The sequence below is a fragment of the Myodes glareolus genome, chromosome 2 (genome assembly GCF_982192425.1).
Source record: "Myodes glareolus chromosome 2, mMyoGla1.1, whole genome shotgun sequence".
NCBI lineage: Eukaryota > Metazoa > Chordata > Mammalia > Rodentia > Cricetidae > Myodes > Myodes glareolus.
The window spans coordinates 100225354-100240838 of NC_142027.1; the positions used below are offsets into that span (position 1 = coordinate 100225354).

At 47.4% G+C, this 15485-nt stretch overlaps 1 protein-coding gene across 13 annotated transcripts in view; it reads right to left on the reverse strand.

The window, feature by feature from the left end:
* Trrap (transformation/transcription domain associated protein) overlaps positions 1–15485 on the reverse strand; it is a 96783-nt gene that overhangs the window by 62842 nt on the left and 18456 nt on the right. For 11 of the 13 annotated variants that reach the window (XM_048436770.3, XM_048436771.3, XM_048436763.3 and 8 more), the window contains exons 11-22: positions 14845–14941; positions 12106–12244; positions 11135–11213; positions 9188–9422; positions 8328–8694; positions 8145–8242; positions 7383–7577; positions 6653–6844; positions 5856–6021; positions 5064–5320; positions 2375–2575; positions 1165–1316 (exon numbers count right to left, since the gene is read on the reverse strand). In XM_048436770.3, coding sequence (XP_048292727.3) covers positions 1165–1316; positions 2375–2575; positions 5064–5320; positions 5856–6021; positions 6653–6844; positions 7383–7577; positions 8145–8242; positions 8328–8694; positions 9188–9422; positions 11135–11213; positions 12106–12244; positions 14845–14941 — 2178 coding nt within the window. The remainder of the gene's footprint in view (positions 1–1164; positions 1317–2374; positions 2576–5063; positions 5321–5855; positions 6022–6652; positions 6845–7382; positions 7578–8144; positions 8243–8327; positions 8695–9187; positions 9423–11134; positions 11214–12105; positions 12245–14844; positions 14942–15485) is intronic. The other 2 variants (XM_085684007.2, XM_048436757.3) reach the window with 1 other exon arrangement.

The following is a 15485-nucleotide window of genomic DNA, read 5'->3' on the forward strand; positions in this document are numbered from 1 at the left end:
ACTGCTCTTCCAGAGGTCCCGGGTTCAATTCCCAGCACCCACATGGCAGCTCACAAATGTCTGAAGATCCAGTTGCAGGGGATCTGACACCTTCACACCAATGCACATAAAATAAAGTTAAATAAAGCATAACAAATATTTTTAAAATAAGCCAGTTATGGACCCACATTAGCTTCTAACAGCAGCACTATGGGGAAGAGGGGTGGCACAGGAGGATTACTGGGGCTCGCTGATTGCCAGCTTAGATACTGAAGTCCTCCAGTCTCCCTGCACAGACAGCCGTCACCTGCATACACAAGTAGAAAAAAATATTGATCCTTTTTTAAAAAGTTCCTTATGTGTGAGAGTACGCAGGGATATAACTGTGGACGTAAAGGCAATTGGGTATCTGTGGGCTTGACACGAGCCTCGCCTACACAGCGAGTTCCAGTTCCATCACGGTAGAGGCTATCTCCAAAATAAAGCCAAATTGTAAGTAGTCAATCAGTGATGGAGTGGGAATGAGACTAGGTCTGTCACCTGTCACAGGCATGGCCCTGTCAGCAGAGCATTTGCCTGGTGCACAAGAAACCTGTCACCTAGCACCTGTGAGCTGGAGGCAATCCTCAGTTACATGCTGAGTTTGGACTCAGCATGGGCTGCAGGAGACCCTGTCTCTAAACACACACACACACACAAAGCTGTGCCAAACATGGGCCATTATCCTAGACTCCATGACAAGGCACACAGTGAAATAAATCCAAGACCAATTCTTACTATGGGCTCCATGTTCTTTCCACCCTCTAAGACCATGGTCCTCAACCTTCCCAGTGCTGCAATGCCTTAATACAGTTTCTCAGGCTGTGATGCCCAATCATAACACTATTCTCACTGTTACTTTGTAACTGTAATTTTGCTAGTTATGAATCGTAATGTAAATATCAGATACGTAAGACATCTGATATGCAACCCCGTGAAAGGGTCATTTGATCCCAAAGGGGTTGCGACCCACATGTTGAGAACCACGGCTCTAGAGGCTACATGATGCATCACTCAGTAAGTTACAAGCTGCCCTGACCACTTGAAAGGACACACTCCTCCCCTAACAGACTCCGGGAGAGTCACTTCTGTCCCTCACTTCTGCAGGAAGCTGCACCAGTCCCAGAGACTGGCCTGAGCACGTACTTGGGGTGTGCCAGCAGCTGGTAGAGAGCATGCTTGTTGTCCTCCAGGCTCATCATGGCCACCAGGAAGCACCTGATCACCTCCCAAGCCTGCCTCCGGTAGTAGGGCTCTGTGTTGGCACTTTTCAGGCAGTCCAGGGCAGTCTCAATGGCCTAGGACAAAAAGCACAGAATGGATAGTGCGCACTGTTGCTGTCTTCTGGGGAGAGTCAAGCAGGGCAACAGTTTGCCAGGCAACCACAAGCAAGAGTTCTGAAAACGGAGATGGTAAAGAAATCTGCATGGCTGTAGATAAAATGCAATAGTGCACAGTGACTCAGCTTTAATAGTTCACTTTCAGACATGTGTCCATGTGTGCATCTGTCTGTTGTCATGTGTATGTTGAGTCAGGTGTCCAGAGGTCACAGTGACTGACCCTTTAGAGGTGGAGTTATGGGCAGCACCACGGATGCTGGGACCTGAGCCTGCAGCCTCAGCAAGAGTAGCAAATGCTCTAACTTCTCAGTCAGCTCTCTAGCCCAATTTGACGGTTTAATGGCCAGTGGGAGACAAGAAGAAGTCAAAAAGCTCTGGAGGGTCCGGTGTGGCAGGCTGACATCTCACAGAACCCCAGCTGGATCTGAAGCTCATGAGTTTTTGGCAGTATACATGCTTGCCTGCCCTGAGGGTAAAACCTGAAAGATGGCTTTTTTGTGCTTTTACTTCTCTTTAAAGAGAAGGCTATCCATCCACCAGTTCCCTGCAAACCACACATCTGCATGTGAACATAGGTGCACACAGCGAAAGAGACAGAGAAGCATAGAGGTACAATTTTACACTAACTCATTTCCAAAGTCAGGAAGGAGAACAAGGAGGGTTAGGATAAAAACACGGGAGAAAACTGGACCCTGGTATACCAAGAGTGACAGACAATTAAAGATCTACTTGAGTTCTCAATGGCCCTGGAAATAAGTCCCAGCAAGATTCCAACAGACCAGGAGCTCAGATTGAGTTGGTCACTGAGAACTCTATCCTTATTCCTGTGTAACATTCCACCAGCCCATGAGCATTATGCAAGTCGCCAAGCAAACCACCATGTAATTCCCGGGCTAAGTGAGAGCCCCTCCCCTCATCATAGGCTCATGCACGTAGTATTTTATATTGAGACCAGTCTTCTCAGAGCAAAATTTGTTGAGGTATCTCATTGGTGCCTCCCCACTTCCCCACTTTACCTTCTCCATGGGAAGCTGGAGAGAGGCTTTGCAGTCAGAGAATTCCACAGTAATGCTGGGGCCTTGAACTTCAGTCACAACATAGTGCAGCTTCTGAGACTCCTTCAACATCTTCCTGTTGCTGCCGCCAAACTTCCCAAGCACACGATAGGCCACGTGGGAGATGCTGTCTGCAGGGTTGCGCAGCGTGCGCCACAAAGCCTAAAATATGAACGGACTTTCATTGAAAGCTTGGCCAGGCAGCAAGTGCAGAGTTTATGACCACAATTCTAACTGGTTAGATGTAGGGACTCTTCCTCCTTCTTCTGTCCCCTTCCTTGGAAAAGTCAGTGTCTACACAGTCTTACTTGTTTTCCTCCAGGGAAGTCCTGTGTCTTTACTAAACAAACAAACATATTTTGGTGCTTTTTTATGCAAAAGATGGCACAGGATAAAAAAGCAAAGGGTTGGGGCTTGAGAGACGGTTCAATGGTTAAGAGCACTGACTGCTCTTTTAGAAGACCTGGGTTCAGACCTCAGGCCCCATATGCTGACTCACTGCTCTCTGTGACCCCGGGCCCTCTTCTGGCCTCTGCAGACACTGCACAAATGTGATAGAAACACACATAAGCAAACACTGAGACACATAAAGCATGCGACTCTTTAAAAGCTCGAGAGCCAGCGAAAAGACATAAATCTCAGGCACGGAGCACTTACTGAACATTCTAGTCCTGTATTTTTTTCTTCTACTTAGAAACATGATAAATAAATTCCATTAGAGGAGGGTAAGAGTATGGTAGGAGTCCCTGAGAGTCAGGAAACTAACACAGAAAACAGCCACAAGGGCCGAGCTATGTCCTTGAGTATATATAAACTTGACCACACCTCTCCTTCAGTCTCTCCTGCTCAGTAAGCCTTGGCAAAAGACAGGGAGGTAGTCATGTAGTTGGTTTAGTCTCTGCCAATATGCTTATGTAGACCTTGTTGTAGTCCCAGAGTGGCCCTCCCTCCACATCCAGGTCATCTTCAGAACCCCACGTTAGGGTTTTAACACAACCAATAAAATAATGGTAACATGAGCTGGGTGTGTTGGCGCGTGCTTTTAATGCCAGCACTTGGGAGGCAGAGGCAGGTGGATCTCTGAGTTTGAGGCCAGCCTGGTCTACGGAGTGAGTTCCCAGGACAATGAAAGCAGTTATGCAGAGAAACTTTGTCTCGGAAAACAAAACAAAAAACACAACAACATTAGCACATTAGAGACAAATAAGCAAAGGTTGCATAAAAGCCCACCTTGCTCAGCACTCCTCTATGCCAAATCTTTGTTCATGATAGCATCTGAAGCAGGACGGTAGGGTTAAGTTCAGGTGTGCTCTGTATGGCACACACCTGGACGGCCTGCTGCAGAGCACTGCATACATATGCTCATACATCCCCTCGTCCATGAATTACCCATGTCTCAGAATGACTGCTATCCTTGTTTTAAGTCTATTTCCTTAACTTCTATCACAACACTCAATGTGAGAAACCAGCAATATTCAAGCTTCACATGAAATCTTGGTACATTTCCTCCCACCAGGCAAAATCCATTTCTCTCATGCTCTTGTGCAAGTCAAACCACTGAGGGTAGCCTGTAAGGCCCCTCTCTGCCTCTCGGGGAGTGAGGGAGTTCTGCTTCTTAGCCAGGTGAGGGTACCCCCAAAGACTCAGAGGGTGGATCAGGAGAGACTATAATGCCACTTGTCTTTGGGTTACTGGGCCCCCCAAACTAAAAGTGACCTTTAACCTTATCTGTGAGCATTCTCGTGGTTAAGCAAACTGAGGCCCAACACCACCTCAGCCCCAGCAGACACTCTTACTTCCCCTGCCCCTGACCACCCGTACACAGCACAGCTCTCAGGGCGAGTTCTGCAGTCCTCCCATGACAAGTGGGCCCCATGTCTGCATCTCCCAGTGCAGAGAGACCAAGAGATAATCTCAGAACTAATACCGGGGCAGGTGCTACTCTTGCCTCTAGTCCATGGTGTGGTCCCTCCAATCCAGCATGTCTAGAGGCCCCTGTGTCTCCACTATGAAGGGCTGGCTGGGACCCCATGCTAGGAGGCAAACGTATAGAGTCCCCCTGCCACCAGTGACTACCAATCCCATCAGAATCACAGCTTAAACAAAGTGAAAAATGAGGATACTTAACACCTGATTGAGGTGGGTGTTGAGTCAGGGTTTTTCTGTTCAGCTCTGGCTGTCCTGAACCTCACTCTGTCGACCAGACTGACTTTAAACTCAGAGATTGGCCTGTCTCTGCCTCCTGAGTACTAAAGATGGGACCCACAACTGCCCAGCAAACCCTGATTTCTAATAAACAAAACAGCCCAAGACTTCAAAACAACCTTGTAGTATCTGTTCTTTTTCTCCTGGGCTGAGGTGGGCACCCATCAGCTTCCTGCAGTTTCATCATTTTACTATGAACCCCCAAGTCCGTGTGGAATCAGGCAGGTTCTTTCTGGGAGGAGCAGCAGCTATACAGTACCCACACCTTCTGCCTTCACACTGGCTTATGGAGACCACACTAGCAATAACCCTTGGTAGTACATCCCAGGGCTCTGCAAATAGGCTTAACTGTCTGCCTCTGAGGGAGTCCAGTGACTCCTTCAGACAGACTGGAGGCCTCAAGAGCTGACGCCCCCTGCTGGTGCAGAGGTGGAAGAGCACTTACCTGCATGAGCTCTGCCCGCACAGGTTGAATGTGGTCATAGAGGAAATCCGGTTGCAGGTTGTCTACACACAACTCCAAGGTCCTCAGTCCTTGGCTGACCAACGTCTGAGACCCATTGAGGGCAGACACCAAGGGATCCATCAACATGGGCAGATAGGGCAGCAGAGAGCTCAGCCGCACCGGCACCGTGAGACACAGCTCCACAAAGAGGTCCTTCATGTGTTGCTTATGCAGGCCACTCTGCAACATGTTCAGGCCTGGAAAGAGGTTGGAGGGGCTTGTTACTTCTCTAACGCATGCAACATCAGCTGTACAAGGTCACAAGCCACTGTTAAACCTGTTAACTGCATCCATGGCCCCTTTCACTGTGGCAGCATAGGCTGTGGGTAGTTCCTGTAGGTCATCCAATGTTTTTATAAACATCCTATTATACTTTTGTGATGTGTCTAGGCAAAGAGAAAAGAACCAGACCTGAGAGCAGGAGAAAATCAGTCTTAGGAGGACTAAGTAAGACCAGGGTAAGGTTGGACATGCGGCTGAGCAGGGACAAGGGCCACTCAAGGCATACTGTGGAAAATTCAGTATTTTATACTCCACACCATTTGTACAGAGTAACACTGCAAAAATACCGTTCACATGACAAGTCCTATGTGGTTTGACTGTAGAAACTAATGAAGTTATTTTCTAAATGGGGTGAGCTGCCAAACTCCCACCCACCTCCCATGAGCTGTGCCTGTCTCAGCCCAGCGTTAGTCAGCCAGAAGGCTGCACACGTCGAGACACTGTACTCACCTTGGAGGAGGTTTGGGAGGAGAGGCAGAAACTCCTGATACAGGAGGTCATGGCTGCCGCCTCCTATGGAGCGGAAGAGGGCACGGAGCAGGAGGAAGTAGTTGTAAGGCTCCTTGGCGGTCTGCGCCAGCTCCATGGAGCTGTTCACGATCTTGTGCAGGTGAGGCTGTGCAGAGAGAAGGCAGACGGGTGAGCACCAGGGAGGAGTCTCCACGCCATCCACACGAGCGCTCACACACCACTGCCACCAGCAGCATGAAGAGGTCATTTCAAACGGAACGAAAGAACAGAATGACCAGAGTGGCTTTGGCCATCTAGCTGTGAAAGATCTACTTAGTAGGTTCCCAGATCACTAGACAGTTACCTGAGAATACAATTTTCTTTTTGTAGGCTTTTAAGATGTGGACTCATGTAGCCCAGGCTGACCTCAACTGTGCTAAGTAGCTGAAGCTGCCTTGATCCTACTGCCTCTACCTCCCAAGTGGTAGAACTACGTACTAGTCCGTGATTCTGAATTTTCTAATGTAACCTGGCAGAGCAATCAAGCATTCCATAGGAACACCTAAACTGCTGTTGGCATGTGTACCTCATCTGTGTCACAACAAAATTCAAAGAGTGTTTTACACATGAAAAATGAAGTTACTATAATTTCTGCTCAAAAGTGGAACAATAAAAGTCCCAGGACCGTGGTGGCTCTCAGAGGAAAGTGCACATTACCTTCAACACCCCAGTGGCCCTAGAGCGAGACACACATTACCTTTAGCACCCCAGAGGGCCTAGAGCGAGGCACACATTACCTTCAGCATCTGCTCGTTTTCAGCTGCAAACAGGGACACTGATCCGAAGACCAACTTGAACAGCTTGAGGTACAAGTTGGAGAGTTCCACATTGGAGCCCATTTCTGGCAGCCGGTCCAGCAGGTACTCCACCAGGATTGTGGCAAACAGGGCCGAGGTAGTTGGATTTGCCAAGAAAGAGTTGGCAACAATCTGTCAAAATAAGAAACGCCCATGACAAAAATAATCCTCTTCCTCAAAGCAGCTGCAAAAGGTAATGAGTTTCCAAACAAGATCCACCTTGGCAGAGTGCTGAGAAAACTATTACCTGCCGCCACAGGCAGGCTGCACCTCCTGTCAGAGCCGAGCATCTGCTTACCACCCAACACTGACAGCCTGCACTTCACGCTCCTCTTGCAAGGAACCTGCCTGTGGCATCTGAGGGCTTGAGAACTTTCTAGAACATCATTGCCCAGTATTCCCCTACAAGCACATCCTTAGGGATAGCAATTTCTTAACGTCTCAAAGTGGATGAGTAAACACAAACATATACAGAGAAGTTTATACTGAGAAACCGGCAAGAAGGCTCAGCAGGTGAAGGCAACCAACTCCATGCCTGAAACTAGAGTTCAAGCCCTGAGGACAGAATATTCTCTCTCTCTCTCTCTCTCTCTCTCTCTCTCTCTCTCACACACACACACACACACACACACACATATACACACACGTTAATAGAAAAGGGAGTCTATACCTGGAGAGCGTAATTTTTTGAGATCCTTTCCACCATGTAAGGGACCGTGGTCTGGAAGATCTCCTTGAACGTCAGGGGGTTCATCATGGTGAAGACTCCAGCGAAGTGCTCCAGCACCTCCTTCTCTTCTTTCATTCGCACAGTCTGGCAGTTGGCTACTCGGATGTATGTCTGTCCATTTCCTGCAATCTGGACCTAGAATGGGCGAACCGCCATGGCTGTTACAATGGAGCACCTTCTATTGTGCATTATTTCTTTACAAAGTCACAAGTTATATACGTTAAATAAGGTGCTGAATTCAACAATAAAGGTTATCCTTTTTCTAAAATCTGTTCTTGCCTCAATTTCGAAAAAGAAGAAACTAGGTGTTCTCATCAGGGAAAAAAAAGAGATAGAAAAATAAAAGAAAAAAAAAAACCACAGTTAAGAGGTAACTCAGAGGGTAGAGGTACCCCGACGACCACCACTCGATAATAATTAAGCCCATTATCCCCTAAATGGCTTTTGCCAGAGCATTTCACCACAGTAACAGGAGAGGGAATTAAACACCAACAAGCAATCATGATCCCCAGCACCACATAACTGGCATGATGATGCATGTGTGCTATCCCAGCAAAACGCAAAGCTGGGCAGGTCACGCAACAGAAACAAACCCAGATGCATCCAAACTGGGAGTGAACACCCAAGGCTTGTTCCACCACTAGCATTCCGTCCTAAGGGCACCTTCCATCTGCAACAGCCAGGTTTGCAGCCACTTCATACCTGATAAATATCCAAGGCTTGCATTGCATACTTCACAAGTTTGATGTAAATCTGAGTTTCTTTGGGTTGTAACTGCTTGTTAGGAATAAACTGAGCTTCTAGAAGAGAGAGACTACATTAAAACCTGGCAAACACACCAAACTAAAAATGTAGTTGGTCCAAGCAGAGTAAGAGCAAAATTACCACCAGGTGCTTTACATGACGTGATGCCCCACGTGATAGTCTTGACACCGCAGACCAAGGTTTTCACCAAACTCCGGCAATCTGTGACTTGGAATGTCTGCTTATCTTCCTTGTCCTTTTCTCCTTGTTTCTCAAATGGGGGCACAGGGGCTGGGGTCACTGGGGTGGCTGGGGTTGGGGGTGGAGGAGGAGGGGGAGCAGGGGTAGGCACAGGGGCTGGGGAAGGTGCTGGGCCAGGGGCAGCAGGGGCCGTGGGCACCCCAGGCAGCGTGGCTTCTGTAGCTCCCAGTTCAGATTGAGGCTTGCATTTCTTAAAAATGGCTGAGAGCTGGTACCGGGCAATAGTATGGAACTTGAGGACAAAAACCTAATGGCAAAAGAAATTTGGGTCAAGGGAAGTAGCCAAAAGTTAATAGGCAAACATCTGAAAAGGAAAAGAAAAAGGAAAAAACAAAACATATGATGGGCCTTGAGGACACCTAAAATGGCTCTGTGGCGAACACACATTTGCACAAAGGTCAATGGCCGCTGGTTTCTGAGCTGGGTAAGCAGGTTCCAGTTTTGACCAAAGACCGCTGGAGTGGCCCTTAGTGCCACGAAAAACCGTTCGCCCTCCCCAGACACTAACTGGAGCGTCCACAAGCTGCTCTAGCTCTCAGGGCAGCCCTGCCAGACAGGTGCTGGTCATCCCGAGGCTGAAGAGAAACACACAGAAAAAAGCGGCTTCCGAGCATGGCTGCCGGCAGCAGGAGGACGCAGGATTTAAACAATGTGGTCTAACTCCCAAAGCCAAACTCCTATCTGGCCACCTCTGTTACCTACATTTAACAAAACTTAGGATAAACCAAAGCAGCCGGTACCTCCAGCATCCGCATCAAGACATCTCTGCCGTTGCCGCTTTCCTGCTCACTTTTGGAGCGGATGCAGTCCACCAGGTTCAGCAGGAGTTTGCAGGACATGGTTTGGATGCTACTGGGCAGGGACTCATCATCGATGTTCTTCGCGAAGAGCTGGACAGCGAGGGACAGGTCACTGAGGGGCAGGTGCTGGCGAACGTGGTGTACAAGGTCAGCAAGTGTGCTGTAGGCGAGGGGTCTGCAGGAAGAGACGTCACTGTACTCCCTGTAGCCGCTGCTGGAACTGCAGTGCTAAGGGAGGAGGGTCCAGCATGGCCTTAGTCCCCACCCAGACCCTTGTTCCTCTCCCAGCTGTTCGACTGAAAAGGCCCAGACTGTCTTCTTGTGTTTCACTCTACATATTGAAAAACTAACTTTAACCCAAGTTACAAAGTTCCTGACATCGTTGGCTTTTTTGGTGCTGACTTTGGGGAGGGAGGGAAGGGTTAGTTGGCTTATACTTTCAGGTCACAATCTACCACTGCAGGAACTCAGGGAAGGAATTCAAGCTAGAGCTTGAAGCAGCAACAATGGGGGACCCTGCCACTGGCTCAATCACTCTGCTTTTAAACAGCCCAGGATCACCTACCTGCCTAGGGTTGGTGCCACCCACAGTGAACTGGGTTCTATTAATTAGCAATCAAGAATATGTCCCATAAACTGACCACAGGTCAATCTGACAGGAGCAATTCTTCATAGAAATTCCCTCTTTTCAAGTAACTCTCTAGATCAGCTACTGACAGTTGATGGGTTTTTGGCAAGGATAGATGTTCTCTTGAAGGCAACAGTTCTCAACCTTTGGGTCAGAAACCCCTTTGGAGTTGAGAACCACTGCTCTAGACGATATTAAATCAACAATGACGACTAACCAGGAAAATACCTAAGTTTGTGTACTGAGTGGGATCTGCTGTTCAAACACCCCATGCCAGGCGTGGTGGCGCACACCTTTACTCCCAGCACTGTGTCAGGCGTGGTGGTGCACACCTTTACTCCCAATAGTGTGCCAGGTGTGGTGGTGCACACCTTTACTCCCAACAGTGTGCCAGGTGTGGTGGTGCACACCTTTATTCCCAACAGTGTGCCAGGTGTGGTGGTGCACACCTTTACTCCCAACAGTGTGCCAGGTGTGGTGGTGCACATCTTTACTCCCAACAGTGTGCCAGGTGTGGTGGTGCACACCTTTACTCCCAACAGTGTGCCAGGTGTGATGGTGCACACCTTTACTCCCAACAGTGTGCCAGGTGTGGTGGTGCACATTTTTACTCCCAATAGTGTGCCAGGTGTGGTGGTGCACACCTTTACTTCCAACAGTGTGTCAGAAGTCGTGGTGCACACCTTCACTCCCAACAGTGTGCCAAGTGTGGCAGTGCACACCTTTACTCCCAGCCCCATGCCAGGCATGGCGGTACACACCTTTACTCTCAGCCCTGTGCCAGGTGTGGTGGTGCACACTTTTACTCCCAGCACTGTGTCAGGCGTGGCGGTGCACACCTTTACTCCCAGCACTCAAGAGGCAGAGGCAGGTAGAATCTGAGTTCCAGGTCAGCCATGGTTACCTAGCTAGATTGTCTCAAAATATTAACTAGTTAATAGGTTAATGCTCTACATGTTAAGGCAATGTATTTAATATTTCCTGTGTTATTAAATCACTTCTACACCTTGGCACAAGTGCATGAGCACACACATACAAATAAATTCCAAAAATGTTTAAAGAAGTGGTTTTGTTGTTTCGTTTTTGTTTTTAAAACAACCTAAGTACTTCCACACTTCCAAACCTACTGCCATTCTAAATTCAGTAGGTGAGTAGGGCCCGGCGGCCTGCCTACATTAGAGCTCTCCCAACATGCAGGTCATCCTGTCCCTGGACATCATGCCAACCAGGCCTGCATCCTGGGTCTAACAATGCTGTACCTGAGCGTCTCCCGTGCTGTGTATCCAGAGCCAATCAGGATGGATTCATCAAACAGTTTGTCCATGCAGGGGATGAATTCTAGGAAACACATAAGAACATAGAGGACTTCACAAACCTTCCACAGTGGTCAGTCTGTGGTCTGGTAGGCAAAGAAAAGGGCAGAGAAAAGACTAGAAAGGCACTGTGAAGTGGGATGTTGGCTCTCCTGGGTCACACAAATCACCTGCCCACAAGACACAGTCAGGGAATGTTTGTTGTTAAAGAACTGACCAAGATGGGCTGGAGAGATGGCTCAGCCATTAAATGTTAGGCTCACAACCAAAGACATAAGAGAATGAACCAAGACTATGAACAACAAGCACACAGGACATTTAGGTTCTAGAACAAGACTGGCATACAGCCAACTTAGTTCTCAAGTAAAGCACATGTCATGCCTCTGGCCATGTGCATTCATGTGTACAGTTCCTCATCCCAACACACACACACAATTAGTAAAATAAATCTTAAAAGAGAGGATAAAATGGCGTGGCGGCGCACGCCTTTAACCCCAGCATTTGTGAAGCAGAAGCAGGCAGCCTGGTTTACAGCATGAATTCTATGGTAATCATTGCTACACAGAAAAACCCTGTCTCAAAAAACAAAGCAAAACACAAAAAAGAAGTTGACTCAGTAGCAAGCATGTGTTCAATTTCCAGAACCACATAGCAGCTCACAATTAGCTCCATTCTCTGGATCTGATGCCCTGCCCTCTTCTGGTCTCGACAGACATATGTGCACAGATATACACAGATGCAAGTTGAAAAACACATATATTCATGTATATAAAAATAAAAATAAATTAAGGAAATGCAAAAAGGCCCAAGGCAGCAATAAAGAAAGAACAGATATGCCAAGACCCTGTAGAACCTCCAGGAAGTCACCAGACCTTGCACCACACATGGCATGGCCTTCAAGGAAAAGCTAGCCTTACGGTTTCTCAGCTCCGTGGTGAGGATGTGCTTGGCAGCAATGAGGAGCTCTTTCCTGAGGTGCGCAGTCTCCGCTGGGCAATTGGATAGCAACTGGAGCATGCCTTTCACCATCTGCTGAGAGTACTTGGTCACTAGCTCCTGCCACAGCAAGGAAGACAACAGTCACACTTCTGTGGGAGGTGGCAGAGACACGAAGTCCTATCACAAATCGTCAGGCCTAATAAGTAAACACCACCCAAAAGGTCTTAGTGTGTGTGTGTGTGTGTGTGTGTGTGTGTGTGCGTGCGCGCGCGCACACATGCACACACACAGAGCCATGCAGCCATCATCACTCTGAAAGGAAAGTATGACAACACGGACAGATGGCCTTCCACGCTGTGGAAGTGTGGATGTAGCGTTTGTATTACTCTATTGATTTATAAGTTTCAATAGTAAATATGCATTATTCCCTTATTAGAAAGAAAATAAACACTAAAACCTGTTTTAAAAAACATTCAGGGCTAGAAAGATGTCTTGGAGGTTAAGGACACTGGCTGCTCTTCCAGAGGACCCCCTTTCAGCTTCTAGCTCCCATGATGGGTGGCTCACAATCACCTGCAACTCAAGATCTAGAGGACCCAATGTCCTCTTCTGCCTTCCACAGGCAGGTACACACACACAGAGGCACATCTTTTTAAAATAAGTAAATGCCAGGCATGGTAGCACTCACGTTTAATTCCAACACTTAGGAGGCAGAGGTAGGCAGGTATCTGTGAGTCCACCCTGGTCTACCTAACAAGTTCCAGAAAGCTACATAGTAAGTCACTGGCTCAAAAATCACTCAGTCCTCTTTTAAAGAGTTTCTCTGTGTAGCCCTGACTACTGTCTTGGAACTCACTTTGTAGGTCAGGCTGGCCTCGAACTCAAGAGACCCGCCTGTCTCTATACCCCCGAGTGCTGGGATTAAAGGTGTGCGCCACCCCAGCCTCAGTGACAAGAGACTGGCTGGGGCAACTCTGAGGAGCTTTAAACATCTCTTCCTGACTCAACACCAAGGAACAAAACTTTCATTTATTTATCTGGTCATGATGTTCAGTGTCCACAGTCTTGCACTCTGAAGATTACAGATGATGGGTTCAAGACCAGCCTGGGCTACATAGTAAGACTATAATCTAAAGTGATTTTTATCTTAAAACAATTGTTAAACCCTTACAGAGTTCCACGCCAACTGAGACCCTGTCTCCAAAAACAAAAAGGCTGAGAAACAAATTCTATTACAATAGATCAGAATTACATTTACTCCACACTTTAGAACAATTGTTGACTGCCTACACAAAAATTTTATTTAAAAATTACATAGCTTGCTGGGTGGTAGTGGCACACGCCTTTAAACTCAGCACTTGGAAGGCAGAGGCAGGCGAATCTCTGTAATTCAAAGACAGCCTGGTCTACAAAGCGAATTCCAAGAGAACCAAGGCTACAAAGAGAAACCCTGTCTTGAAAAATCAAAAACAAAACAAACAAAAACATCATATAGCACCGGGCAGTGGTGGCGCACGCCTTTAATCCCAGCACTTGGGAGGCAGAGGCAGGCGGATCTTTGTGAGTTTGAGGCCAGCCTGGTCTACAAGAGCTAGTGCCAGGACAGGTTCCAAAGCTACAGAGAAACCCTGTCTCAAAAAACCAAATAGTAATAAAAAAATCATATAGCTTAAGCCACATCTAATGTTAAAAATCTGTTATTCTAAACCTTGAGAGACACAGGCAGGAGGATCACTGCAAACTGGAGATCAGCCTGTTATCAGAGCAAATCATGGCAACCAGGCTGTGTAGTGGGACTATATCTCCAGAAAGGAAAAGATGGGCTTGGTGGAGTAAGATGGCTCAGGAGGTAAAATAGCACTCACCATGCAAGCCTGGTGACCTGAGTTAGGTCCCAGAACCCCTTAAAGGAGGAAGCAGAGAACCAACTATACACAAATACACAGTAAAATTTTAAAAAGAAAAACAAAAACATAGCCTCCTGACAGAGTCAGGTCCCCTTTCCCTTTCCTACTGACTTCAGAGAAACAGTTCAGTCCTGACATCTCAGCACCCCTGCCTAGTGAAAGACAGCAGACATGAGTAAAGACACCACCCTGGAGAATACGACTCCACTTACATAACAGAAAAGGCATCTATGGGGACAAAAAACACAGGCCAGGGTTTGCCAGCAACTGGAGATGCCAGAAAGAAACCGACTACAAATGGCCATGAAACTTCAGGGGGACAGAAACCGTCTATAAATTAACGCGGTGGCTGGAAGGAAAGGTCAATTCAAGGACACATGCACAGAAAATCAAATTTGTTTTATGTAATAACAAAACAGGGTGTGGAGAGAGCTCAGTGGGGAAAGTGCTAGCCATGCAAGGCAATCAGGCCAGACTGCCCAAATCTACATAAACTCTGGAAGGGCAAGGCAGCAGTAATTCCACCCTAGGAAGGTAGAGACAGGACCCCAGCACGGTGCCGACAGGACTAACCATACAGTGAGCTCCGGGTTTGACTTTAGAGACCCTGACTCAAACAGAAGAAGGCAGAGGGTGATCTCGGAAGATTCCCTACACCAATCCCTATTCTCTACACAAACCTGTACTCATGTGCAAACTTTATAAACACACACATACATAGACACATCACATACTCACAAATACATACTTACTCAAAGCACACACATACACATGGAAGAAAAAAAAAGCAAATCAAGTTCAGGAACTTACCTGGTAAATTCTGATGATATAGGCTAAAAATGACAACGTTTTGATCTGAGCGGCAATGAAGTCAGCATACAGCTCCTTGTTGTAAAGCTTATGTTGCCTGGGCAGGAATTGAATACAAGTCCCACGTCAGTCCTTTAGTGACTTGGAAATGAACACCTACAGAGATTACTAAGCCTTGAAGCTCCTTCATTTCCAAACAGACCACAGCACACCGCAGCATACATAAATGCATCTACTTTTATGCAGTTTCTAATCATGTGAAGGGGACTGGACAAACGGCTCGGGGTTAATAGCACGTGCTGTTTACAGGGAACCTAGGTTCTGTGCCCAGCATCCATGATCAACAGCTCAGAACTTCCTGAAACCATAGCTCCAGGGGAACCTGCGTCCTCTTCTGGACTCCATGGGCACTGCTCTCCTGTGCACATACCCACACATAGACGTATTTTTTTAAAATGAAATAAAAATCACATAACATAGAAGTTCTAAAAGGCTCAAATCAAACCATACCACAACACTACGAATGTGGACACCCACGCTGCATCATCTATGTTCCTCAGGGCACCTGTGTGCTTAACACAAGCTCCAGAAATGGCTGGAGAGGGTCACTCCTCAGATGCTCCTCAAGGACCTCACAGCCA